This window comes from Rattus norvegicus, chromosome 10 (assembly GCF_021556685.1).
Source record: "Rattus norvegicus strain SHRSP/BbbUtx chromosome 10, alternate assembly SHRSP_T2T, whole genome shotgun sequence".
Classification (NCBI taxonomy): Eukaryota; Metazoa; Chordata; class Mammalia; order Rodentia; family Muridae; genus Rattus; species Rattus norvegicus.
The window spans coordinates 6,789,259-6,815,410 of NC_141543.1; the positions used below are offsets into that span (position 1 = coordinate 6,789,259).

The window sequence follows — 26,152 nt, forward strand, 5'->3', positions numbered from 1 at the left end:
GCTGTGATCCCTGTCTATCCCCCAATAAAGGACCTGGAGGAGCAACTGGAGGAGGAAGAAGCTGCCAGACAGAAACTACAGCTAGAGAAGGTCACAGCTGAGGCCAAGATCAAGAAACTGGAGGATGACATCTTGGTTATGGATGACCAGAACAATAAGCTTTCCAAAGTGAGTTAGAGTGTCAGGCTCGCCTGGGACATGGAGTGCCAAGCACTAACAGTGGGAGCACCCTCGGAAAAGTGGGGATACCTCACTTAGTCATTTCAAGCCAGCTGCATCCCATTAGTTTAGCTGGCCATCAGCTAGGCCTTCTGTGGGCTGGGTCATTGTGGATGAGGACACTCATGGAGCAAGAAGGAGGCCAGGGCCCTGCACTGCGGCTTCTACTCTAGTGAGATAGAAGGAACCATTGCCATTGTAACCAGGGTCTGAAGACATTCACCCTGTTAGGATTGCACACTAGGGGATGAAGAGAGAGCTCTAAAGAGGCTTTCTGGAGGAGGTAGCATGAAAGAAAACTGAGGATCAATTAGAAATAGAACAGTGATCTGCTGTGCAAAGGACCTGAGGCACAGACAAGGTGACATGAGGCAGGAATGGGAATGTCCCTTAGCTGCACATGGTGTCATGAGGTGAGAAGTGGGCAGCGTGGTAACTTCCATCATCCAGGACTCCTAGTGCCCGGGATTAAGATGGGGATTTTCTTGACGTTGTTTTCCCCCTTGTCCCCAAAGGAAAGAAAACTCCTTGAAGAGAGGGTCAGCGACTTGACAACCAACCTAGCAGAAGAGGAAGAAAAGGCTAAAAACCTCACAAAACTAAAGAGCAAGCATGAGTCCATGATCTCAGAGCTAGAGGGTGAGTGGGGGAAATGGGTGGAAACAGAAGCCATGTTAAGTGAAATGAGCTGGGCTCAAAAGACAAATCCCACATTGTCTCTGTGGAATATACATTTTAATATTATGTTTTATAAATTTTTACTATTTTATTTTCTATTTTCTTTGAAATTCATTTATTTCTCGAGTGTGCATGTGTGTGGTATGTGGTGTATGGTATATGTGTGCATGTGCGTGTGTATGCATGGTGTGTTTATGTATAGTATGTATGGTATGGAGTATGTATGTGATAAGTGTGTATGCATGTGTATGTGTGGAATATATGTGTGTATTGTGAGTATGTATAGTATATGGGTGTTTGTGTGTGATATGTGTGTGCTTGTATGTATGGTACGTGTGGTATGTGTAATACATTTGATAAGTATATATGCATGTGTATATATGGTATATATGTGTGTATTATATGTATGTATGGTATGTGTGGTGTGTGTGATATGTGTGTGCAGTATGTATATGTGGTGTATGTTATAAGTGTGTATACATGTGTATATATGGCATATATGCATGTTTTGTATGTATATATGTATGTATATATGTAGTGTGTGTGATATGTGTGTTTATATGTATGGTATATGTGGTGTGTGTGATATGTGTAATATGTGTGTATGTGTGTGCAGTGTATATATGTTGTGGGTATGTATGGTATGTGTGGTTTGTGTGTGATATGTGTATATATGTGTGTGCTTTTATGTGTGGTGTGTGTATATGTGTGGTATATGTGTGCATATATGTGTATGTGCTCATGCATATCACAGCATGTACATAGAAATCACAAGACAACTTTGTAGAACCTGGGGATTGAACTTAGATTATTAAGCTTGGATGCAAGTGCTTTTATCTACTAAATTGGCCCTATTTTACTTTATTTTTAGAGACAGGGTCTCATGTAGTCTAGGCTTGCCTGAAACTCACTATATAGCCAAAGCTAATTGTGAGTTCCTGATTCTTCTGTCTACATCTCCCAAATGCTGGTATAACAGATAAATACATAGTAATATTACTATGCTGAGATTATGCAGTGCTGGGAATTGAACCCAATTGCATGCAAGACAAGCACTATTAACTGAACTATATACCTAGTCCAGAATCTAGATTTTAAATAAGTACATATGCATAAGACATGAAAATTGAAGGAGACATATGGAAAAGAAGGGATGTTGTTAGGGCAGGTGACTGAGCAAGAGAAGAAGTAAGGTAAGAAAAAGAACAATACCTTTTCTCTCACATGGAATCAGATTTTTAAAAAAGAAAAGCCATGAAAATGGAAAGAGGAACTATTTGAATAAAGAAAGATGACTAGAGAAGAGGGGAAGAGGGAAAGAGAGCAATTAAAGCAAATACAAGCAAAGCCCCATCATGGGTGTCTATGAAAATGTCAGTCACTTTGAAAACTAATTCCTTAGAGGACCAGAAAGATGGCCAAGCAGTAAAGAGCACTTTCTACTCAATCAGGAGGACCAGAGTTTGGATCCCAGCACCACACTAGGTGGCTCAGAAATGCCTGTAATTCTAGCTGTGCTAGATCCAACAGCCTCTCCTGGCCTCCAAAGTTTCCCTCACACACATGTGCTCACACACATATGTTCACATGCTCACACATATGCCCACAAAATAAAACATTTTTAAAAAGGTTTTCTTCTTTTTTACGTATATAAGTACACTGTCAACCGTCTTCCAACACACCAGAAGAGGGCATCAGATTCCATTACAGATGGTTGTGAGCCACCATGTGGTTGTTGGGAATTGAACTCAGGACCTTTGGAAGAGCAGTTAAGAGTGCTCTTAACCACTGAGCCATCTCTCCAGCCCCAAATAAATCTTTTTAAGAAAACAAACCAGAAAAAGTCAGGAAGGAACCTAGAAAGACAGATTACCTCGGGAAAGAGATTCTACTTGGGCTCCACACTGTGGGAGGCATACCTTGGTAGCATTTTCCCAAGCTCCACATTCCCTCTAACTGGTCTAGGGCTGAATGTGCCGTGTCCATAGCCCAGGTAGAAAGACACATGCTCCTTCCTGGTGGCATCCCCAGGAAGGCATTCCCAACTAAGACAGTCATGGCTCTGTTGCAGTGAGGCTGAAGAAAGAGGAGAAGAGCCGGCAGGAGCTGGAGAAACTCAAGAGGAAACTGGAGGGTGATGCCAGTGACTTCCACGAGCAGATCGCTGACCTGCAGGCCCAGATTGCAGAGCTCAAGATGCAGCTGGCAAAGAAAGAGGAAGAGCTACAGGCAGCTCTAGCCAGGTGTGCTACGTGTGTATATGTGTGACTGTGTCTGTGTGTGTTCATGTGTTTCCAGAGGCCCTCTGCTTTTTAAGATGGCCACAGGTCCTTGGCATGGATGTCAACTGTCAGACCTGGTTTCCTGCAAGCCTTCCGAACTATGCTATCACCCATTCTCTTCCTTCCAAACTCATATTCTCTGCAATGCCCCTACTCCAATAGGACTGCAGCATCTGGGGTACCCAGAATTTCTGATTTGGACCCCAGTTCTGAATTCCCAGTCACCCATTGAGCCCATCTCTTTAGGTATCATACACATCACATGTCTAGGCTGGAGTGGCTTTCATCATCCCTGTTCTACTCTCTCTCAAATCTTTCTGTGCATGCTGGTTTCTTCCCCAGCTCTGTCCACACGAGTCACATCTCCATCTTAGTCCCTCTGCTCTTCCTTTTTCCTGGCATCCAGTTGGCTTCAAGCCAGGGATATCACAGTTGTGAGTGACATTTACCAATCTATTCCTGGAAGCATCCTCAAGACCCCTAACCAGGCTTTCTCACTTCTTTGGAGACTTAAGGAGGTACCTGCTCACACTGCTCCTAAGAGGCTAAGCCGGGACTCAATCCTTGGGCTTTATGATTTGTCTCCTGGCTCACCTCTCTTTTCTAATTTGGAGTGCATGGCAAAGCTTGGATGACTAATGAAAAACTGTTGCTCAGGGACATCAATCAATGGCAGAACAGTAGCTGGGTCACCCAGAAAGAGCCTGATCTCTCTGGCAGTCACTGGGTGTGAGCACAATAACAGCAGAGCTCCTCATCCTGGGCCTCCCATTCATCATCATCAAGTGGAATAGCAAAGCTGGATGTGATGTAATTCCAGCACTCTGAGGCTGAGGCAAGGGGCTCATGGTTTTATGCATATTCTGGGTTCCATAGGCAAGATTCTGTCTTAGACCATAAAACAGATGTTAGCTCCACCTTGCACCAGGACAGAGCTCTACCTCTACTGAAGTCCTGCAACTGTCGTGTGGTGTCACTCATGTCCCACCCACAATCACCACCTCTGCTGTAATGGGGAGCTGACTTTTTTTTTTATGTTTTCATTATTGTTTGAGATAATTACATCATTTCCTCCCTTCCCCTTTCTCTGTTCAACTCCTATCATACACCCCCTTGCTTTCTTTCTAATTCATGGCCTCTCTTTTATTGTTGTTATGTATATAAGTGTATCTGTGTATATGTATGTCTTCTTAAGTATATAATACAAGCTGTGGTTTTTATACCACTAAGGACACATAACAAGGATAAGCCATGGACCCAGTCACTGGCTGAGCAAATGAAAGAACAGAAATGTTTGGTGTTCACGAAGCATTTTTCAAAGGTTGGAGTATGACTCAGGGCAGAGGCCTCACCTGGCATAGAGGCACAGTACCACAAAAAGTATATGCATACACACTTTCTTAGTTAGGGTTTTACTTCTGTGAACAGACACCATGACCTAGGCAACTCTTATAAGGACAACATTTAATTGGGGCTGACTTACGGGTGCAGAGGTTCAGTTCATTATCCTCAAGGCAGGAACATGGCATTATGCAGGAACTATCCAGACAGGCATGGTGCTGGAGAAGCCGAGAGTTCTACATCTTCATCTGAAGGCCACTAGTAGAACACTGGCTTCCAGGCAGCTAGGGTGAAGGTCTTAAAGCCCACACCCACATGACGCCACACCGTCTAATAGTGCACAAGCATGGATATACAAACATATCCTTTTGGGGGCTTTCCTGGAGCCCACTATGTAATTCAGATTAACCTTGAACTCTCAGCCACTCTCCTGCCTCCCCAGTTTTGAGATGATTGACATGCCTTAGCACACCCAGCTCCTTTTTTTGTTTGTTTGTTTGTTTGTTTGTTTCTATTTTTTATTTTCCTGGGGCAGGATCTCACTATGAATCTCAGCCTGGCCTGGAACTTGAGGTTTTTCTGCCTCAGTCATCCCAGGACAAGGATCACAGATGTTTGCCACCATGCCTTGTTTCAGCCTTTTTATATATCCACAATCCATCCTATGTGGATCTCCAACATCAAAAGAAGTACCTGGCTTTGGGAGATGTGGGAAGAATGAGTTCTGACATCTTTGGTGTCAGAGATACCATCCCCTAAGCCTGACGACCAGGGTTGGGGGCTCAGGAGAGATGAAGACCTAAATTCAATACAATACCATTTTTACAGGGACTGGGTCAAGATCTCCAGGGGCGCTGATCTCAAGATTTATTTTCCTTACACATTTAAATACAGTAGAACTTACGACTTTTACAATAAGAATGAATTCTATTGGCTAGTAAACAAAGCTCAGGACTAGGGTCTAGAAAAGCAGCTGTGATAAGCATACGGATTAACTTTATTGGTGGAGGGTGCAAAGTACATGGAGAATACGTGGAGACTCTTAGGAACGAGTTCTCTTCACTGCAGCACCAGGGACCAAATAGTGCTCAGGATGTAAGGGATCCTAATAGAAAAGCAAAGAATCACTAGGCTAACTGACCACTTTTCAGTCTGGCATTTTAGATGACTAGGTGTCATTCATTTCCTTCTGTTGAAGAAACCAGGCCTGCATAATTGACAATCCTTGTTTTTTAATGCCTTCTTTAAACCAAGCCTCCTACACATTGGGACACAGGAGTCAGACCCAGAATAGTTTTTGGTGACATTAGATAGCCTTGGCTGTGGGGGTCTTAATCCTCAGTGCTCCATTTTGGGCAGGCTCGATGAAGAGATCACCCAGAAAAACAATGCCCTAAAGAAGATTCGAGAGCTGGAGGGCCATGTCTCAGACCTACAGGAGGACCTGGACTCAGAGCGAGCTGCTAGGAACAAGGCTGAGAAACAGAAGCGAGACCTGGGGGAGGAACTGGAGGCGCTCAAGACAGAGCTGGAAGATACACTGGACAGCACAGCTACCCAGCAGGAGCTCAGGTACTGGAAGCTGGGCCTCAGAGGCCACTGACCACAGCAGATCTGAAACCACTGGCTTTCCTGATTGTGTCTAGAATATGAGTCTGCTTAATTCTATCTACAGGAGAGTAGAGGAGCAGCATTCAAGAACAACTTAAGCGTGGTAGAAGAACAGGTGTCAAAAAGAACATTTCCTCTGGTTTCATTCATAGGATTTTAAAATAACTTCTTTGTCTCTATGTGTGCATGTGTATGTATTTTGTTAAATTTTAAGAATAATACTTATCAGATTTGTCTCCAATTCAAGAGTCACTATAAGTAATCACTATAAGAAACAACGAACAACCATATCCTAGAGAATATAGTGTTTGTGGTGAACATAGGTTATTTAATAAGCATACAGATCTTTTGAGCATATCTTATGGGGGGGTGTCTGTTAATTGTGACCCAGTATTCAACACACTTTGGGTTTTGTACATGTACCAAAGGTTAGTCCTGCCTTTTTGTTCCTCTCCTACCTAGCTGGAGATATAGAAAGACAGTGGTTAAACGCCAGGCTCAAAGCCAGGCTGGCTTCATGTTATGGCTCTGTCACAGAATGTTTGGGGCCCCATGAGTAAGCTGTTTACCCCCTTAGCCTGAAAATAACATCACTGCTTCATAGAGTTGATCTGAGGATGAAATGCTAGTATGGGAAAACAGGTCCAGTTGGGTCTGATGGCTCATGCTTGTAATCCTAGCACTCAGAAGTGGAGCCAAGAGGATTGTGAATTTGAGACCAGCCTAAGCTATATGTAGTGAGCAAAATCCTGTCTCCGAAAGAAAGAAAGAAAGAGAGAGAGAGAAAGAGAGAAAGAGAGAGTGGGAGAGGGAGGGGAGGGAAGAGAAAGGAAAGGAAAGGAAAGGAAAGGAAAGAAAGAAAGAAAGAAAGAAAGAAAGGAAGGAAGGAAGGAAGGAAGGAAGGAAGGAAGGAAGGAAGGAAGGAAGGAAGAATAAAATCTTAGCTCAGGCCCCAGCATATAGTAAGTGCTGCATAAATCCAATCAGTGTTCATGTTTAAGGAACATCTGTAGACCACAAACATGTTCTTGCTCATGTCTTGTATGTTGGTTTACCAGCCTTGAGAAGTTCTTGGAGCAGGTACCACCCTCCCCATTTCACAGGTGAGACAAAACTGTAGGGCTAGAGAGGTTAGGCAAGCTGCTATGGGGCACACAGCTAAGGGGAAAAACTTAAGCTCTGGGTACCAGGAGACCTCTTGTCACCTTGCACAGTACTTTCACAGGCAAACCTCTGTTTCCTGCCTAAATGTCATCTACTGTGTTCTTTCTCCTAGAGCCAAGAGGGAACAGGAAGTGACAATGCTGAAGAAGGCCCTGGATGAAGAGACGCGATCCCATGAGGCCCAGGTCCAGGAGATGAGGCAGAAGCACACACAGGCAGTGGAGGAACTCACAGAGCAGCTGGAACAGTTCAAAAGGGTGCGTGTTTAGAAGACACCCCAGAAACCATGTCATGATGGCAGACTTCACCCATTCTTGTTTAGAATTTTGGAATTTGAAATGCTCCAAAAAACTAGAACTTTCTGTGTGTTACAAGTAAAAATTCCTACCCCAGCCTTCATGAGATGGGTCATTGTTGGAATGCGAGTACACCAAGTTAATTGATAAAATGATCTTCAGGCCATGCAGTGTCTATGAAAAGTAGGCAAATCATGTTCAGTCTGAGTCCTGGGTCCTATTCCCCAGATGCTTCTTTGCATACAAATACAAATATCCTACAACTCAAAAACCTGTGAGACTCATGATTCTCAGATTTAGAAAAACTGTATAGCCCAGCTATGTTGTGTGTGGCTGTGTGTGGGGTCATCTGGAAGCAGGGGAATGTGTGTGGGAGGGTGATCTGGAAGCAGGTGGTTTGCCTGGGCTCCAGGAGCCGCATGGTTTTCTCGTCTTCTATCCTCCTCACTAACTCAAGTCCATCTCTTTTTCCTGTTTTTATCTGAACACTTTTTCCTTAGGTGACTCATATATGTACAGGAGCTGGTTAAGTAAAATAATGTGATTACAGAAATAGCAGGGCAAATTAGACAATGATGCAAGAGATAAGAGGAAGTGATGGTAATCAGACCCTTTCAAAGGGAGTGGAGTTATTGCACAAACAGCAGTCACTGCCTAGATCTGCCTGGTTTCTACCTTGGGGGAAGGTAAAACTTCTGTCTCCAGGTCTTTAGCTTGTCCTTTGAAAGTCAGAATTATTGAAATACGTAAACAGCACACACACACACACACACACACACACACACACACACACACACACGCACATTTCTTATTTTTAGACAGAGTCTCATTCTATAACCTAGGTTGTCTTGGAACTCATAATAATCCTCCTGCTTCAGCTGGCATGCTGGGATTATAGACAGAAGTCATCACAGCCTGCCTCCCTTTTTCTCTTTCCATTTGTTTCTTTCCAGCTCCCTCTCTTCCCTCCTTCCTCTTTCTTCTTTGAGACATGATTTCATGATACCTCACGCCTCACATTCAGGATTCCACTACTGAGTGCTGGGATTAGAGGTGTATGTCACCATACCTGGCTAAATTCGCCAACTTTAAGTGTACCTTTCAATGCATTTTGACAAATGTGGCAAATGAGCAGAGTGCTACAGACACAGGATAGAACATGAAGTTGCTTTAAAAAGATCTGGGAATTCAGATTTTTTCCTGGGAAATGACCTAAAATTTGGTAACCTGTACAGAATAGGCCTCAAGGACGTGGGTATGTTTGGATTTCATTCCTATAGTTAGAAAACTAGAATTTCAAGAGTCCTGCAGAAGTTCTATGCGCCCCTCCTCTCTTCCTTGGACTGGAAGCAGAGCAGGGAGAGGAGACAAGCCCACCTCCCTCTGCTTCCCTTGACAGGCCAAGGCAAACCTGGATAAAAGCAAGCAGACGCTGGAGAAGGAGAACGCAGACCTGGCTGGGGAGCTGCGTGTCCTGGGCCAGGCAAAGCAGGAGGTAGAGCACAAGAAGAAGAAGCTGGAGGGGCAGCTGCAGGAGCTGCAGTCCAAGTGCAGTGATGGGGAGCGTGCCCGGACTGAGCTCAGTGACAAGGTCCACAAACTACAGGTGAGGGCACCATAACTAGGATGCTGTTCCAGTGCAACAGACCTCTTGCTCAGCCTCCCAAAAGCTGGCTCATGCTTCTTCTTGTCAAAACCTCTTGCATATACTTAATGAACACATATTGAGCACCTACTGCATACCAGACACGGCGCTTAATCCTTAGACAAAAAATGCAAGAAAGAATATAGATTGTCTCTGTCCCATCTGCACTCCAGCCTGGTGAGGTAGGAGAGAGGGTCACAAACGCAGAGAGGAAATCTGAAGGAGACACACATCGCACTACTATAAAGACAAATATAAGGTGACCTGGAGTACAGTGGTGGGACAGGGTCAGGAAAGGTTGCCCTGAGGAGGTCTAACGTCAGATGCATATTTATGCAGAAGGTATAGTACATGCATGGTAAATGGGAAAAGTAGAAATAGTCAAGGGCCAGCAGTGCTGACAGGATGGGAGAAGAAATGGTATAGAATAGGACAAGAGAGGGAAGCTGTGGCCAGATTACAAAGGGCCTGATACCCCAATTAGATGTATGTTGATATTTACTCCCAAGTAACAGAGGCAACTGAAGCAGATGAATGATAGAGTCTGATTATCTTTGGTTTTAGCTTCAGATACACACTTAGCCTGAGTTTCCAGTCCCAAAGAATGGTCCCAGGTTTGATGAATATTTCTTGTGCTCCCAAGCTAGAACAAGGGAGCAGGGAATACTGCAGTTGTCATTACCTGCAGTTGAGAATAGGGGTTTGCTACTCTAATATCCAGTGACACTTAAGGCCTCATTATAAATGAGATCAGTAAGATGGGGGCTGCAGCCACACATCCTAGACCTGGGCAGAACCACCAGCGCTAGTGTCAGATGCAGAGATGCAGGAAGGTGCTGTGTTCTGTGCCTTTAGCTTCCACATCTTGGGGGATGGCCATGAGAGTTGTGAAAAGGCAGGGAACTGGACATGCCTATAGTCATGGGCCATTCTGTTTCTTCTGCAATGGTAAGAACTGACTTTCAGTACTGGAACTCTCAGATCTGCAGCTCATCTCTGCCAACCTTGGGAGATTTGGGATCCAATAAGGTGGATCCTAACTGCACCCAGTCAATACAGTGGAAGGTTCTAGAGCAGAGTATAGGGCCAGTGGACCCAGCTTACAGATGATGGGTTCCTGAAGTATCCACAGTTGCCCTTTGCCTCCTGTGTATTTTCTGTCACTGGGTACCACAGGTCCTATCCCACAAAGGTGCATGATATATTCTGAGTAAAAAGGACTCCTCTTACTGATCTGTGATATGAGTTTTATCTCACTGGTCTCTTACTGTCCCCATCCCCAGAATGAAGTGGAGAGTGTCACAGGCATGCTCAATGAGGCAGAAGGCAAGGCCATTAAACTGGCCAAGGAAGTGGCTTCCCTTGGATCTCAACTTCAGGACACCCAAGTGAGTATTGCGCTGCACCATCTGGTAGACCTGGAGTGCCCCCATCCTTGGGAGCATCCCTGGGACCACCACGTGTGCTCTCTCTTGTAGGAGCTGCTTCAAGAAGAAACCCGGCAGAAGCTCAATGTGTCCACCAAGCTGCGCCAGTTGGAAGATGAGAGGAACAGCCTGCAGGACCAGCTGGATGAGGAGATGGAAGCTAAGCAAAACCTTGAGCGCCATGTCTCCACCTTGAACATTCAGGTGTGGACAGCATGCTGAGGTCCACAGTGGGTCCTCTCCTCACCTCCAGGGTCCATTGTGACTCCTGTCTTCTCTAGGGTCCCTATGGGTCTCCTCTGGGCCTGTGTGGTTTATTTGTTCAGTTGTTCCCTCTGCTGTTGGATTTCCTCAGTTGGAGGAAGAGTGTTCATTTCTCAGGTTTCCACTCTTGGCCATTACAGCTCTCAGACTCTAAGAAGAAGCTGCAGGACCTTGCAAGCACTATTGAGGTCATGGAGGAGGGGAAGAAGAGGTTGCAGAAAGAGATGGAGGGTCTCGGCCAGCAGTATGAGGAGAAGGCCGCTGCCTATGACAAACTGGAGAAAACTAAGAACAGGCTTCAGCAGGAGCTAGATGACTTGGTCGTGGACTTGGACAACCAGCGGCAACTGGTATCCAATCTGGAAAAGAAGCAGAAGAAATTCGATCAGGTAGGGCTGAAAGTCCTTCACATGGGGTGAAGTCAGTTCTGTGCTGTACTGGAGAGTTGCTGGGAATCTGAGTCTCATCTGGACTTTGCTGGACACTGTGGAGGGCTATCTTGTCTCATCTTAGGTGACTGTAACATATGAGGACTGCTGGGTCAGGAGATGAACACATCAGAAGGCTTAACATTGAGACTTTTCTAGGTATAAGCACTGTGAAACTTGCTGACAAGCATGGCCTCAGGGCTGCCACCAGTTCTAATCAAGTGAGGGTCATTTATCCCTCCACTCATTGGACACTCAGGAGTACTGCTGGAAGTTATAAGTAACCCTAAATGTCATTTTTTGGAGCACATTATTTAATTTCTTCTCTTTAAAAAAATATGGTCTCCTGATGACCAGCTTGGCCTTGAACTCATTATGTAGCTATAGTTGGCTTTGAACTTCTGAACTTGTAATCCTCCTGCCTTCACCTTTGTAATGCTGGGATCACTGGTGTGCCAGTGAGTGTAGGGATAAATGACCCTCACTTTATTGAAAATGACATTAGAATTATTTTTAACACTCAGCAGCGCTCCTGAGTGTCCAATGAGTGGAGGGATAAATGACCCTCACTGGTGGAGGCTGGTGCCAGCCCTGAGGCCATGCTTGTCAGCAAGTTTCACAGTGCTTATACCTATGAAAGTCTCAATGTTAAGCCTTTAGTCTAATAGTAAGACATTGTTGGTTTTGAGTAATAATGGAGAGAGAGCCAGGGTAGGTAAACACTCTACCAACTGAGGCCTAGGCCCTTCCCTCAAAATATATCCTTGGTAATACCCAATGCAGTCACTACCAGATTCAATCATTAACATCGTGCTACATGCCTTTTGCCTTACTTTTGGAGAAGGCAGTGGGCAGAGGGTATTACTATGCAATTCTATCTGGTCTAGAACCCATAGTGTAGGCCAGGCTGGCCTCAAACTTACAGAGATCTGCCTGCCTCCAGCTCCTGAGTGCTGAGATTAAAGGTGTATGTCACCATGACTAGCCCTATCCTAGTTATTTATAATAAAGATGAATCACAGTAACCCAACATATTTCATTTTTTTGGGGTGCATTTCAAAGCAAATTAAAAACATCTATTCCCTTCTCCTTTAACATTTAACATTGCATGTTAAAAAATACCCGGGCTGGTGAGATAGCTTACTTGTAACAGATCTTGCTGCCAAGATTCATGACTTAATTCCAGTTCCTAAAACCTTTGGTGGAAGTAGAGACCAGACTTACACAATTTGTCCTCTAGTCATCATGTAGCACACACACACACACACACACACACACACACACACACACACACACACACAAGTACACACACACACACACACAAGTACACACACACACAAGTACACACACACACACACAAGTACACACACACACACACACAAGTACACACACACACACATACACACACAAGTACACACACACACACACATACACACACACAAGTACACACACACATACACACACACAAGTACACACACACACACACAAGTACACACACACACACAAGTACACACACACACAAGTACACACACACACACACAAGTACACACACACACACAAGTACACACACACACAAGTACACACACACACACAAGTACACACACACACACACAAGTACACACACACACAAGTACACACACACACACACAAGTACACACACACACACACACACATACACACACACACACACATACACACAAATAAAAAATACTTTTACTTAAAAAATAGTTTTGCAGGCAGGAATAGTAGCACAGGCCTGAAATTCTGAGTCTCAGAAAGATGAAGCAACAGAATTATGATGAATTTAAAGCTAGACTGCATAGTAAGACTTTGTCTTAAAACACTAATATTAAGTAATATTGTTTTCTATCTTTGAGGTAAATTTATATGTGCTGTGATGAACACATCTTTTCAAATGTGCACTCATACTGTTCTGATAAGCATACCTGTTATGACCGAAATTCCTAAACACTCCCTCTAATAATATAGACTAACCATACTTATTAAACATGATTTTATTTACACACGACATAGGGTTATTCCAAAACTCAATTTATAGATTGTGTTGAGAACTCAAATACTAGAGATTCAGGGGCTACCACCCACCTTGACAGGCCTCACCATCTTGAGCTTCTGGGACACCTCAGTGCCTCTGTTTTTCAGCAATCTCTCCACTTTGGACTGCCATTTGCCCCCACGGTCTCACTTTCCACTAGAAGGCCAGAAGTGATTTCCACTACCTTCCTGTTGATCTTCTGTGGGGTTTGGTATCACCTGTGCTGTTAGGAGATCTGCTGAATTTTGCAAGTCTAGGTTTAGGTACCATAGTTTGTAACATACTGCCCTCTTCTCCGTCAGATGAAAGTTGTGTTAACATGGAGCATAAAAGTCATCTTTGACTTCTATCCAAGTAAGGTGCAAAACCATACACCCTTCATGTGGTGCGTGGGTGACTTTGTAAAAAAAATATAGTGTGGCCATGCCTCCGTAATCATTCAATGCCACATTGTCCTCAGGAGCAGGATGTGCTATCCCAATGGGCAGCGAGAAAGTAAAGAACCCAACTGACTTGTACATGTATCTAAATGACTGGCACTTCCACTAGGCACACTCAGTATGATCGGGTCTTTTCTACATTTGGAGTTTGGTGAGCCCCAGGTGGTTGGGGATGCCTCTGAATCCTATGTTCTTTCAGTTGTTAGCTGAGGAAAAGAACATCTCCTCCAAGTATGCGGATGAGAGAGACCGAGCTGAAGCAGAGGCCAGGGAAAAGGAAACGAAGGCTTTGTCTCTGGCCCGGGCCCTGGAGGAAGCCCTGGAAGCCAAAGAGGAACTGGAAAGGACCAACAAGATGCTCAAGGCCGAGATGGAAGACCTGGTCAGCTCCAAGGATGACGTGGGCAAGAATGTAAGTTGTTCTGCATTTCACCAACGGGTGCCTCAGCAAGGTACATCGGTCTGGGGCGGGCACAAGAAACCCAAGAACAGCAGCTGAGGCTGAGCCATCAGGGGCCAAGTCAGACCCTGGAGGCTAAAGCCACTGCTCTGGCTCATGAACCTCTATTCCATGAGGGTAAATCTCCCTTGAACAAAAGCCCTGCGCACTCTGCCCGCCAGGTGCACGAGCTGGAGAAGTCCAAACGAGCCCTGGAGACCCAGATGGAAGAGATGAGAACTCAGCTAGAGGAGCTGGAGGACGAGCTGCAGGCCACTGAAGACGCCAAGCTGCGGCTGGAGGTCAACATGCAGGCCCTCAAGGGCCAGTTTGAACGAGATCTCCAGGCTCGGGATGAGCAGAATGAGGAGAAGAGGAGGCAGCTACAGCGGCAGGTGAGCCAGCTCCCGTCTGTGACTGGGGACATCCCCTCTTCCACTCCCACTTGCTGCCAAAATTCAGCCCCTAAAACCTACTTACTGGAGGCAGTGGACACCCCTTCCCCCAGCAACACACATTGTGTTATGCTGAGTCTCTGGGAACTCAGGGAGTAGCCAAGTGAACTGGGGTTCTGAGAGCCACCCTTATAGCTTGTACCCCGTCTTCCTGGCTCAGCTGCATGAGTATGAGACAGAACTGGAAGATGAACGGAAGCAAAGGGCTCTGGCGGCAGCAGCCAAGAAGAAGCTGGAAGGGGATCTGAAAGACCTGGAACTCCAGGCTGACTCAGCCGTCAAAGGGAGGGAGGAAGCCATCAAGCAGCTTCGAAAACTGCAGGTTGGTGATGCTTGTGTTGAGAAAGGAGGGAATGCAGGGGACGGGGAAAGGCAGCTCCCCAGGCCTAGTGCAGCATCAGCATGGAGACTTCAGGAAACAACCCACCTCTGTCAGAGGTGTAGGTCTGCGGCAGACTCTGCCACTGTTTAGCCACAGGTGGTTGGTTTTCTGAGTGAGGTACTGTTGCTGGGCTCTTGTTCACTCCCCTCAGTTCACATGGAGGATTCTGCCACTGGAGCCCTGGGGCCCAGCCTAGTACCAGGGATTCACCAAGAAAATTGGAATTCCAAGGGGGTGGTATGCAGAGGTAAGTCTCCCTGTGCAGAGCCAGGTGAGGAAAGTGGACTTTGCTTGTCCTATTGACTCATGCAGGCTCAGATGAAGGACTTCCAAAGAGAGCTGGATGATGCCCGTGCCTCCAGAGATGAGATCTTTGCCACCTCAAAAGAGAATGAGAAGAAAGCCAAGAGTCTGGAGGCAGAGCTCATGCAGCTCCAGGAGGTATAGGTTTGCCCTGCTGGCAACAGCCACTCACATTCCTGGTGGGACCCACACTGGTTCCTCAGGCCTAGGCACCCAAATTTCCTTCCTTTCTGTCAGCTTTTGTCTGAATGAGCGGACCTCCCTCATACAAAGAGCAAGTGGAGCCTCCCTGAGCTCAGAGGGGGAGCTGCACTTCATCTGTGTAGGAGCAGGATAGCCAGAACCTCTCTCCTGCTTTAGGACCTGGCAGCAGCTGAGAGAGCTCGCAAGCAAGCTGACCTGGAGAAGGAGGAGCTGGCTGAGGAGCTGGCTAGCAGCTTATCAGGAAGGTAAGGATATAGAGGAGGCATCTGTACTTAGGGTGAGAGAACAACCAGCCTTAGCGAGCCCTGGAAACCCCACTTCAATGATAGCAAACCCAATGCTCACTGAGTCTTGGCTGGACAGACCCATGCTGAGAAAAGGATTGATCTCAGGGTTTTCCCACCTACTTACTGATTGGAAATGTGGCACTTCATTCTGAGTAGCAGCAGGGGCAAAGAAAGCCAGAGGAGATTGTTGTCACCCCATTCTGGTTTTGCTAATGCTGGTCTGTGTGAGTCCCGACTCACCTCTTCCTAGCAAGATGTGGTGTTATGGCTCAAATACTCAATGGATATTGAAAGGAGAAAGGTTATTTTAGCTAATGGTTTCAGAGGATTCAGCCTAAGGCCTTTGGCTTTGCTGATCCTGGACTCAGGCTAGTATTGAGCATCATGGTGTTGGGTGCACATTGAAAAGGCTGTTCACCTCAAGGTAGACAGGAAACAGTATGAATCAAGAAGGGAGTGGAGACCCCAAGGACACAAGTCCCCTTTCCTCCTGTGACCTGCTTCTTCCAACAAGCCTCCATTTACTGTTTTTTACCATCTAGGAATTCTATCATGTTCTGAAGCCATCAAGGAATCGATCCATTTATTAAGCCAGAGCCTCAGAATCCAGTCACTTACTAGAGCCCACCAGTCGATAACCAAGTCCCCAGTACATGAGTTTGTGAGGGACATTTCCCCTTCAAACCATTGATAGCTGATCTTGGGTGACTCTAGTCTCCCTTGAGCTTGTTTCCCCAGTTAGAGAATGAGGGCCACCTGAGACAACACCTTTCCCGAGAGAGTGGCCCAAGACTGGGTAAAGCCCATGGGTCCCCAAGGCAGCTTCATTCCCTCCAGGAATACACTGCAGGATGAGAAGCGCCGCCTGGAGGCAAGGATCGCCCAGCTGGAGGAGGAGCTGGAGGAAGAGCAGGGCAACATGGAGGCCATGAGTGACAGAGTCCGCAAGGCCACATTGCAGGTAGGAGATACTGAGGTTGGGGTGAAGGGATAGAGAGGGAACACGTACTCAAGCCATTTAAGTTAACACAGAGGGTTCAGGAAATAGCCTGGCCCTGCCTGGGACTCTACCCTTTTAGCTCTGGGTGGTTGCTTCTGCCCTACACAGTGGCTTTCAGTCTCTGGACTCAAAATAATAGATCATCTGAGGGCTATATTGAGGCAAGATCACTTGGCCATATTCTCCACACTGGAGGGGCAGAGTGCCTTGGGTTTCCCAAAACAGGAGCTAGGTGCAGCCCAGCATTGGCTACGTAGTATGTACCACAAGTATGCTATAAGGCACAGGGTCCTTACTCCTTGTCCATGTGTGTCATGCCTGCATCTGCCTGTGGTTGTCAGAAAACAGACCTGTAGGGTTTTCTGTGAGGCAGCATCATCTTGCTTGCTCTACCACATGGCCATGGTGAATGGCTCTGGTGTTTTCCTTCACTGCTCTTTGCCCAATCCCAAGAATCCTTGGTGCCACTTTGGAATAGAAGCTTCCTGAACATCTCTGTGATGGGTGCCAGGAACCATCCTGTAGCCCCTCAGGGTCTGGGCTAGGGAGCATGGGCAGAACAGAACAGGTTTCTGTCTTGGTCTAGGTGACACAGGAGGCTTCTGAGCTGAGTCTGGAGGCGACAAAGAATGAGTAGAAAGAGAGAGAAGAAGCAGATGCTCTGGCCTTAGGGAATAATGGTGGTAGACTTGTTCTGATACCCACCCAGTTGTATGCCTTCCGCCTCATGGCCATTCCTCTTCCCCAGGCTGAGCAACTGAGCAATGAGCTGGTCACTGAGCGCAGTGCAGCTCAGAAGAATGAGAGTGCACGGCAACAGCTGGAGCGCCAGAACAAGGAACTCCGAAGCAAGTTGCAGGAGGTAGAAGGTGCTGTCAAAGCCAAGCTTAAGTCCACTGTTGCGGCACTAGAGGCCAAGATTGTGCAGCTGGAGGAGCAGATTGAACAAGAGGCCAGGTATGGGGGTTCCAGAGCTCCAGCTTTCTGGAGAGCACCTGTAGTTGTTGCTTTTCACATCTTGATGGATCAGGCATCAGAGAGTTTGGACTGAATCAGAGGCAAATATCACCTTTAAGTCCCATCCTGCTAGCTAGGCCACATCACAAAGGTTCTATAACTGTGCCAAACAGCCTACCCTGATGGATATCCAACATTTGCCTATGGGGCATCTTACATCAATGGAGACTTTTTGTGACTGGCTCATCCCTTCATAAGAAGTCATTTGTGCTGTAGCATGCATTGTGATACCTCAACTTTCTTTATTCTACTTCTGGCTGATTCTTGGGATGACTCTTGATTCTGGGCTCAAGGAAGCTGGGACACCATGCCTTGGTTAACATGCCATTTACAAGGATGCCATTTCAATTAGAAACCACCTTTCTTTCTTCCCCATAACAGAGAAAAACAGGCAGCCACCAAGTTGCTGAAGCAAAAGGACAAGAAGCTAAAGGAGGTCCTACTGCAGGTGGAGGATGAGCGCAAGATGGTGGAGCAGTACAAGGAGCAGGTAGCCACAGTTGGTGCCTCTTCCTGACTACCTGGTCTCACCCAGTGCTTCACAACCCCTTACATTGACCTTTGCTGACAAATCGTCCTGTCCTTGGCAGGCAGAGAAAGGAAACACCAAGGTCAAGCAGCTCAAGAGGCAGCTGGAAGAGGCCGAGGAGGAATCCCAGCGCATCAATGCCAACCGCAGGAAGCTGCAGCGGGAGCTGGATGAGGCCACTGAGAGCAATGAGGCCATGGGCCGTGAGGTGAATGCCCTCAAGAGCAAACTCAGGTAAGAATCCAAGGTAGCTGGAAGGGCCTTACCAGCCTAGAGTGCCTGCCCTGAACCCATGCATCAGCTTCCCTGCATCTCTGTACCCAACAACACCTTTAACTTCCTCCCATCTTTGTGATTCACTGAACATTTTTATAAGTCCAGCATTGGAGCAGGCATAGAGCTGAGCAGGGTATGGCCTCTGAGAAACTCATCTCCTATCCATTAACCCACATGTCCCATGCCCTTCTGTGTGGAGGAGGTGGAGGAAGATCACATTTCGTGAAGCCTGTTGTTCATTGCAGGATGGATAGCCACCAACCTTTGCTTCTTATCCTTCCCTGAACCTTCTGTTTCAGGTTCTCACACTGCTGTCAGGTAGAGTTGGGCTGTGCATGTAGGGTGTTTAGCAGGCCCATCTACACAGCATTGGGATAGGTGCAAATGTCTCCAGAAGTTACCAGGTGTCCCTCATGAAGATGACCTGCCCACATTACTGTGGGCACTAGGTTTGGTCCTCTTGCTCAGGGCTGCCTCTCTCTTTGTACCCTGTCATTCTGGATGCTGTTTCCTTCCAGTCTCTCTTCACTCCACTGTTCTCTGTGACTTTCATATCCCATGATACTTGCTTTCTGTCACTTGATCTTGCTATACTCTGGGATGTGATGAGAGACTCTAGACTCAAAGTGTACTGTGGGCATCCTGATGGTTGGAGCTACCTGTTTGCTCCCTTCACATTTCCTTCCCCAGCAGCCCCAGGTTCCTTTCAATGGTCAACAACCTTCACCTGCCCTTGTACACCTCCTCGCAACCCAAAGTCCTCCCTTGCTTTTCTGCCTTCATTTGGCTGGTACCCAGCCTGGCTCTAACTTAATACCTTCTGCACAGCCAAGACACAGATAAGCCAGATAATCCCCCCCTGCTGCTTCCATTCTGAGTGCTGATGAACCTGCCTCCATAAGTGATCTCTCGTCTCCAGTTCACTTCCCACTGAGGCCCTCACTTCTGTTTTAACTGGAAAGCAGAAATGATCATGAAATTCACGCCTGCTTTCCCCTAAACCTGTCCTGACATCTGTGCTGAGCTATGTAACAGAGCCAAGGCCTTGTAAACTTGGTCCTCATCTGCTTCACAGGCCCAGCATGTGCCTGGGTGCTGCCTCACTCTTCTTCACTTACTCCATTGAGTAAAAACGTCTAGCCCTGCTCCTCTGCTGCCCCTATCCACACACAATGCTCAGGTAGTATCAATCACCCTTCTTTAAGCCACACCATGGTCTACAATAGCCCAGGCTATTGGCCTTCACAGGGCCTACTCATCTGACTGCCCTTCTTTCTCTATCAAAAACCCACCATGCACTGAACTCCCCAGGCAAACCCACCAGGCACTGGACTGCCCAGGCAAACCCACCAGGCACTGGACTGCCCAGGCAAACCCACCAGGCACTGGACTGCCCAGACTCCATCTTGGTCCCTTTTTCATCTTTCTACTTCTAAAGTGATCCGTCTTGAAAAGAGCCTCCAATCCCTCAAGATGACAATGTGTGATGGTTCCTACTTGACAGGCAAGAAACCATCCTACTTAATTTCTCCAATCTAGTAGGAATATAAGAGCTATTCCAGCACTGAGAGCTCAGTACACAGGACCTGTTTCCACAATGACCTGAAGAATGTGTTCTGGTGGGTCTTGTGCTCTCTGCCCCGAGTGACTTGGGTTGGAGGATAGTCACCTCAGCTATCTGAGGTCTCTCTTCTCTCTTAGGCTTAATGGCTTTTTGGGATTATATTGATCATCTCTGTGGGTTCTACCCCACGTACTTGACCTAAGGTGGTATGGGACAAGATAGAACCAACTCCTTTTGAGGTACCAGTATGTACCCCACATTCTAGGGCCACAGAAACACGAACTCATACACTAGAGCTGTGTGAGGTTGGTAAACAGACAAGAAATCAATAAGCAAGTTTTTGTGCTGCTGGCCAGTAGATGGATTTCTACATGCCACAAGCCTTTGCCATGTTGCCCATCACTTCCCACTTGGCTGCCACCAGAGGTAAACGGAGTCAGATCACTTGGTTAAAGGGCTTGCTTTTGAGCATGAGAACCCAAATTCAATCCTGTAAACAAACTAGGCATGGTGGCCCAAGTTTTGCACCCCCAATGCTGGGGAGGCAAAAACAGGAGAATTCCTGGGACTTCCGATCAGCTAGCATAGTCCAACTAGTGAGCTCCTGGCCAGTGAGACCCTGTCTGAAAAATACAAAGTAGGCAATGTTCATGAAGACAACATCCACACACAGTCCACACATACCCGCACATTCATTCTGGTCTAATGCTGATACTTCAGACCTTTTTTTTTTTTTCAGATACCTTTACCTTTATACAGTGCTGGAACTTCTAAGTGTTTCTCAAGGGACTCAAGAGGACAGAAGTTTAAATGGTGCCTGTCCTTATTTAAAGTGCCAACTCCTCCAGGCTGGCTCTCTGGTTCATATTGACTGAGAAGGACCTTTCATTACTTGATTGAAGCTAGTGCCCTTATCATACTTAATCAGCTCCTTCCCAAGCATGGATGGTAACCTCTGGGGACTCTCTCTGTTTCAGAGGGCCCCCCCCACAAGAAACTTCGCAGTGAGCCACCAGGTACCTTGTGCCTCCAGCTTTACAGCTCGTGTGTCACACTGTCCCTTATATCTCTATGCCCAGCACCCCTTTCCTTGTCCCCATTCCTCTGTGCCAAGCACCCCTTCCTTGTCCCCATTCCTCTGTGCCCAGCACCCCTTCCTTGTCCCTATTTCTGTGCCCAGCACCCCTTCTTTGTCCCCATTCCTGTGCCCAGCACCCCTTCCTTGTGTCTTCCCTTTTCCAAGTCCTTGCAAATTTCTGTGAGACCTCCCAAATCTAAAGGCTTGGCTTAGATCAGAGCTGAGAATGTAAGCAGACCTCATCTCTTGAGTCATTGTCCTTCCTTCTGGCATTTTGTCAAACATGGCTTCTAGTAAAACACTTTGATCCACATCTCCATGAAATTTTAAAATACTGCATGTTGGTTTGTTGTTGTTGTTTTGGTTTGTTGTTTTGAGACAGTGTCTTGTGAAGCTCAGGTTGGCCCTAGCTACAGATCTTCCTGTTACTGCCTCCCAAGTGCTGCAATAACAGGTGTGTACTGCTCTCTCTTTTAAGTGATGCTTCAGATGGAACCCAGGGCTTCATGCATGGTAAACAAGCACCTTACCAATCGTGCTTTTGCTGAGACTGTTCTTACTTGCATGCTGAGCCACTCTTACACTGTCAGGATGCTCAGCGGTGTTTTACTGGTCGATACCTCACTGAGTACATATGCATTTTCCTCTTTGCACACAACCCTAAAGAATGGACATGGTTTCTAACTGACTGGCCTGGGTCACAATGACTACAGCCCAGAAACTAAACTCATGGTTAAGCTTGTCCTGTGGAAGGACATGGGCAATCCCTGTCACAGCAGAGATGCCAGGGCTTCAGAGGGCTTGTGCTTGCTTACTGTATTTTCAGTGCATGAGGGTGGGGATTGGACACTACCGGTAGGAACATGTCCAGGGACAGGAGAATGAACTCAAAGCACACGTGGCCCTTGTCAAGAAGGGTGTGTGTGTGTGGGGGGGATTCTGCTATTCTAGGATTTTAAGCACCTTTATTCCCCCATAGTGTATCCAGGCAATGATAGCTCAATGGATTCCCCAGGACCTCATGCAGAGTCCAAACACATCCTTGCTTATATCCATCCACCCGTTTGTTGTAGAATTTCAACTTTGCTCTTGCTGTCAAATATTTAAAACTAATCGAGGTCTTGCAGAGAGCATCCCCAAGGATATGAGGGGGTGCAGAGGAGTCCCCAGTCAGCAGGAAACAAAGTCTGATCTTCTCAGGAGGTCTGGACTTCTTATAGCGCCTAGAATAATCTCGAAGTGTTTGTAAAGATCCACAATTCTCCAGGATGAGATCCTGGAGGTTTTGGAACAAACCTCTATTGGGGGCCCCTATATCTGAGAGTTGGTATCAACTTTTTGTCTCACATTTAGAACTGCTTTCTCCAGTAGTGACCCCCTAAGCTGGAACAATGCCACTGTGGTCTCTTGATCAGTAGGGCATGACTTGTTTCTGAGATCAAGGGATAAACCCTTTGAGTGAACATATATAGACTGTTCCAAAAGGTAAACATTCCCAGAGCTTTGATGTAGATTTAGACATGGTGTCCAGCTCCAAGACAGTACCCATTGGGTTCAGATGCCAAGTACAGCCATGAGGAGAGAGGCACTAAGTGTCATCTCTATATAACACAGTCCAGGCCCCTTCACCCTCTCAAGGGAAGAAGTGCTTCCAAAATGGTCCTCTGAAGCTGGCCCTAGTGTCTTATTTTGGGAATAACTACAATTTTAAGTATTTATTCCTGATTGCTACATCTTGGGAAAACCCCAAAATGTTTACATAAGGAGTTCCCCTACCTGCTGATCATAAATCTTTGGGTCTGCTTATGCTTGTGCCTCTGGTTTATTACCTGTCTGATACATTCCTTTGGGCTAAAGAATGGGTCAGTGGGTGGGCATGCATATCCTCACGGCTTCTCCCTCCAGCCTCCAAATGGCCAGCAAGTTGTTTTTGTTACTCAATGTTAGTTTTCTCAACTGTACTAAAATGTGTTAGTATCTGTATTCAAATTCAGGTCAAACAGGGCTGGGCTGATCCAACAAGATCACATGTTAGTTCACTGAAAATCCATATACTCTTCTGTGAAATAGCAAAAGCTAGCTGCAAGTAAACTGACCTTTCCCCTTTCTGCCCACTTTCCTCTCCCCCAAGGCTGCATGCTACACAGCTAGCCCTTCCTGTAAAATCAGGTAGACTTAGATAGCCAGGACGGGACATGCAGAGGCTGAAGCATGAGTAGTGAAGATTAAGGGCTGCCCTGCCCACCAGAACAAAAATGCACCTCAGACTAACAATGTTTCAACTATTCATTTGAGTACCCACTTTGTGTTCTGCATTATGTGACTGTGGTGAGGAAAATACACTCAATCTAGACACCATCTCTCCACCATGGGGAAGATGCAGAGCAGGAAGTTCCACACCAGCAGAGGGCGCTATGTCACCCTTCTGCTAAGGCTTGTCCTTTGAGAAACTTTCCTTTCTACTTTGAAGACCTAAAATCATGCCTTTTTTATTTCCATGGACAGAGATTATAGATAAAACAGCAACAGCACCAGGTCTGTATACAACCTTCCACCTGATGAGACCAGGCCAGTGTGCTGCCCTGTATTGACTCCCGAGGCAGACCAGAATCTTATTTAAGTTATATTTTAAAACCCAGAGCCCCATGCCAGCCGAGTAGAGCCAGCAGACTTTCAGGACCGGCGGGCCTCGCCCTGGATTTGTTTGAGACTCGTTCATGTTGAGTGTGTGTTTAGTCTCGCCCTAGATAAAACACTTCTAATCTACTGGGAGATTTTCTTACTAAAAACTCAGGTATTTTCTGTTTCAAACCCATAGGAGAGGAAACGAGGCTTCATTTGTTCCTTCCAGAAGGGCTGGAGGCCGTAGAGTTATTGAAAACACAGATGGTTCTGAAGAAGAAATGGATGCTCGGGACTCAGACTTCAATGGAACCAAAGCCAGTGAATAAATTCAGTTGGACACTATGTCAGGGAAAACAAAATACCAAATGACAGCAAAGCCCAGCAGGCTGATTAGCATTTGTCTCCATTCGTTCTCAAGTCATAGACATTACCCCACCTCTCACCAGGAGTCAACCACAGCCCTGCACAAAGGATGTGAATTTAAGTTTTTAAATGTGCTACCAGAGAAAATCCAGATAGATGCAGGTCGGGAGCTGCAGTCGCCAGTGCCTTTGTTTACATGAAATGGAACGTTACGTGAATGGGTGCCCCAGCCCGCAACCCGCTCCCAACCATCAACTGCCTGACCTTCCAGTTTGGGAGGAAAACCTGTTTGAAAATTCCCCTCCCTTTCCTGCCTGCACACCTCAGACACACAGTTCACTAAGACCAAGTGACTTTTTCAGTCATCTGAATTAAGGAAGAGCAGAGCGAGCGCACCGCCTTATTTGCACCCACGGACACTTTCACGAATAAAAGGTTTTAAGTCACGAGAGTGGAGTTGGCTCTTCTGTCTAGCATAATCTTGAACAGAAGAATAGGAGGGTTCTTGATCTTCCACTGATCCTACTACATGAAAAGGTGTACGTGAAGCCCAGATGAATTCTATGTTTAGAATTGGGTCCTGCTTCCAAGCTGCAAAAAGATTACAAATCCCAAATATACAAAGTCCTGGGTACTTCTGGACCCAAGCCTTTGAAGGGCAGCACGTTCAACCAATATTTTAAGTACAGAGTTTCTTTGATCTGTTTAAATTGTACATTTTTGCCTGGCAGAGGAATCCAGCTCTATACACACCAGACATTTAGTAGTTAGCACTACTGCTAACTACCAACATTTAGTATTAACTACCTACATTCAGTAGTTAGCACTATTGCTAACTACCTACAGTGCAGGCCTGATGACCTGAGTCTGATCCTTGGAATTCAGTTACGCTCACTCATGAGTGCTATGGCCTGTACTCTTTCACGAACTAATGGTCTTAAATATTTCAGATTTGTAGACCACATCTGCCTCTATAACACATTCATCTTCAAACAAAACTGTTTAAAAAAAAAAAACAAACAAAGCAAAACCACCCAAACACTTAGGACATAGTAGCCCAGGTCTATAATCCTTGGGCTTAGAAGGCTGAGGCAGGGCTGACCATAACTCCAAGGCTCTCTCACCCCACCCCCAATAACTAGTTTAGAAGGTGTTCTTAGCATGAAGACCCTACAGAAGCAGGCCAGGGCCCTTTAATTCTCCAGCTATTGTGCTTAAGGAAGACATGCTTTGCAAAAGTTCTAACCATGCAAACTTTCCTAAAGCCCAACTCAACAGGTTAAAAAAATAGGAAATACTGAAATACTGAAAAGCCAATTCTCCCACCGAGTGCTAATATGGCTAGAATGATATACAAACATTTACCCAACATCGCTGCTGAAAAGCTGACTTCAATAGAAATTTTTAAAAATCAGATTCAGTGTGCAAGGTGCTTGCTTTGCAAGTAGGATGAGGCTCTAAGTTCCGATCCACAGAACCTACATAAAAGCTGGGCATGATGGCATACTTCCATAACCACCCTACCCTGGAGAACAGAGAAAAGGAAGATTCTTGGAACTTGTTATCAGCCTAACCTGGTGGGTGGATCAGGCTTAATAAGAGACCTACCTTAAAACTAAGGTGAAAACAGTGGGAGAGACACTAAACACAGTTTACCTACACGCCTATATACACCACACGCACAATTAAGGGAGATACCAGATGTTGACTTCTGATTCCCGTACATGTGTATACATGTGCCTCCAAATCCACAAACTACATATACCATACACAAAACAC

General features: G+C 46.2%; 1 protein-coding gene across 12 annotated transcripts in view; it reads left to right on the plus strand.

Moving 5' to 3' along the window:
- Positions 1-24,824, plus strand: part of Myh11 (myosin heavy chain 11) — a 94,735-nt gene extending 69,911 nt beyond the window's left edge. For 6 of the 12 annotated variants that reach the window (NM_001429929.1, NM_001429932.1, NM_001429927.1 and 3 more), the window contains 20 exons: positions 31-168; positions 735-858; positions 2,969-3,140; positions 5,880-6,092; positions 7,408-7,552; positions 8,991-9,197; positions 10,520-10,624; positions 10,715-10,867; positions 11,068-11,316; positions 14,051-14,263; positions 14,473-14,685; positions 14,906-15,067; positions 15,440-15,568; positions 15,791-15,879; positions 16,759-16,882; positions 17,670-17,878; positions 18,320-18,428; positions 18,529-18,701; positions 21,285-21,323; positions 24,204-24,824. In NM_001429929.1, the coding sequence (NP_001416858.1) occupies positions 31-168; positions 735-858; positions 2,969-3,140; positions 5,880-6,092; positions 7,408-7,552; positions 8,991-9,197; positions 10,520-10,624; positions 10,715-10,867; positions 11,068-11,316; positions 14,051-14,263; positions 14,473-14,685; positions 14,906-15,067; positions 15,440-15,568; positions 15,791-15,879; positions 16,759-16,882; positions 17,670-17,878; positions 18,320-18,428; positions 18,529-18,701; positions 21,285-21,315 (2,958 nt within the window). In that variant the 3' untranslated portion in view covers positions 21,316-21,323; positions 24,204-24,824. The remainder of the gene's footprint in view (positions 1-30; positions 169-734; positions 859-2,968; positions 3,141-5,879; positions 6,093-7,407; positions 7,553-8,990; positions 9,198-10,519; positions 10,625-10,714; positions 10,868-11,067; positions 11,317-14,050; positions 14,264-14,472; positions 14,686-14,905; positions 15,068-15,439; positions 15,569-15,790; positions 15,880-16,758; positions 16,883-17,669; positions 17,879-18,319; positions 18,429-18,528; positions 18,702-21,284; positions 21,324-24,203) is intronic. The other 6 variants (XM_087569748.1, XM_087569749.1, NM_001429924.1 and 3 more) reach the window with 1 other exon arrangement.
- The last annotated feature ends 1,328 nt before the right edge of the window (positions 24,825-26,152 follow it).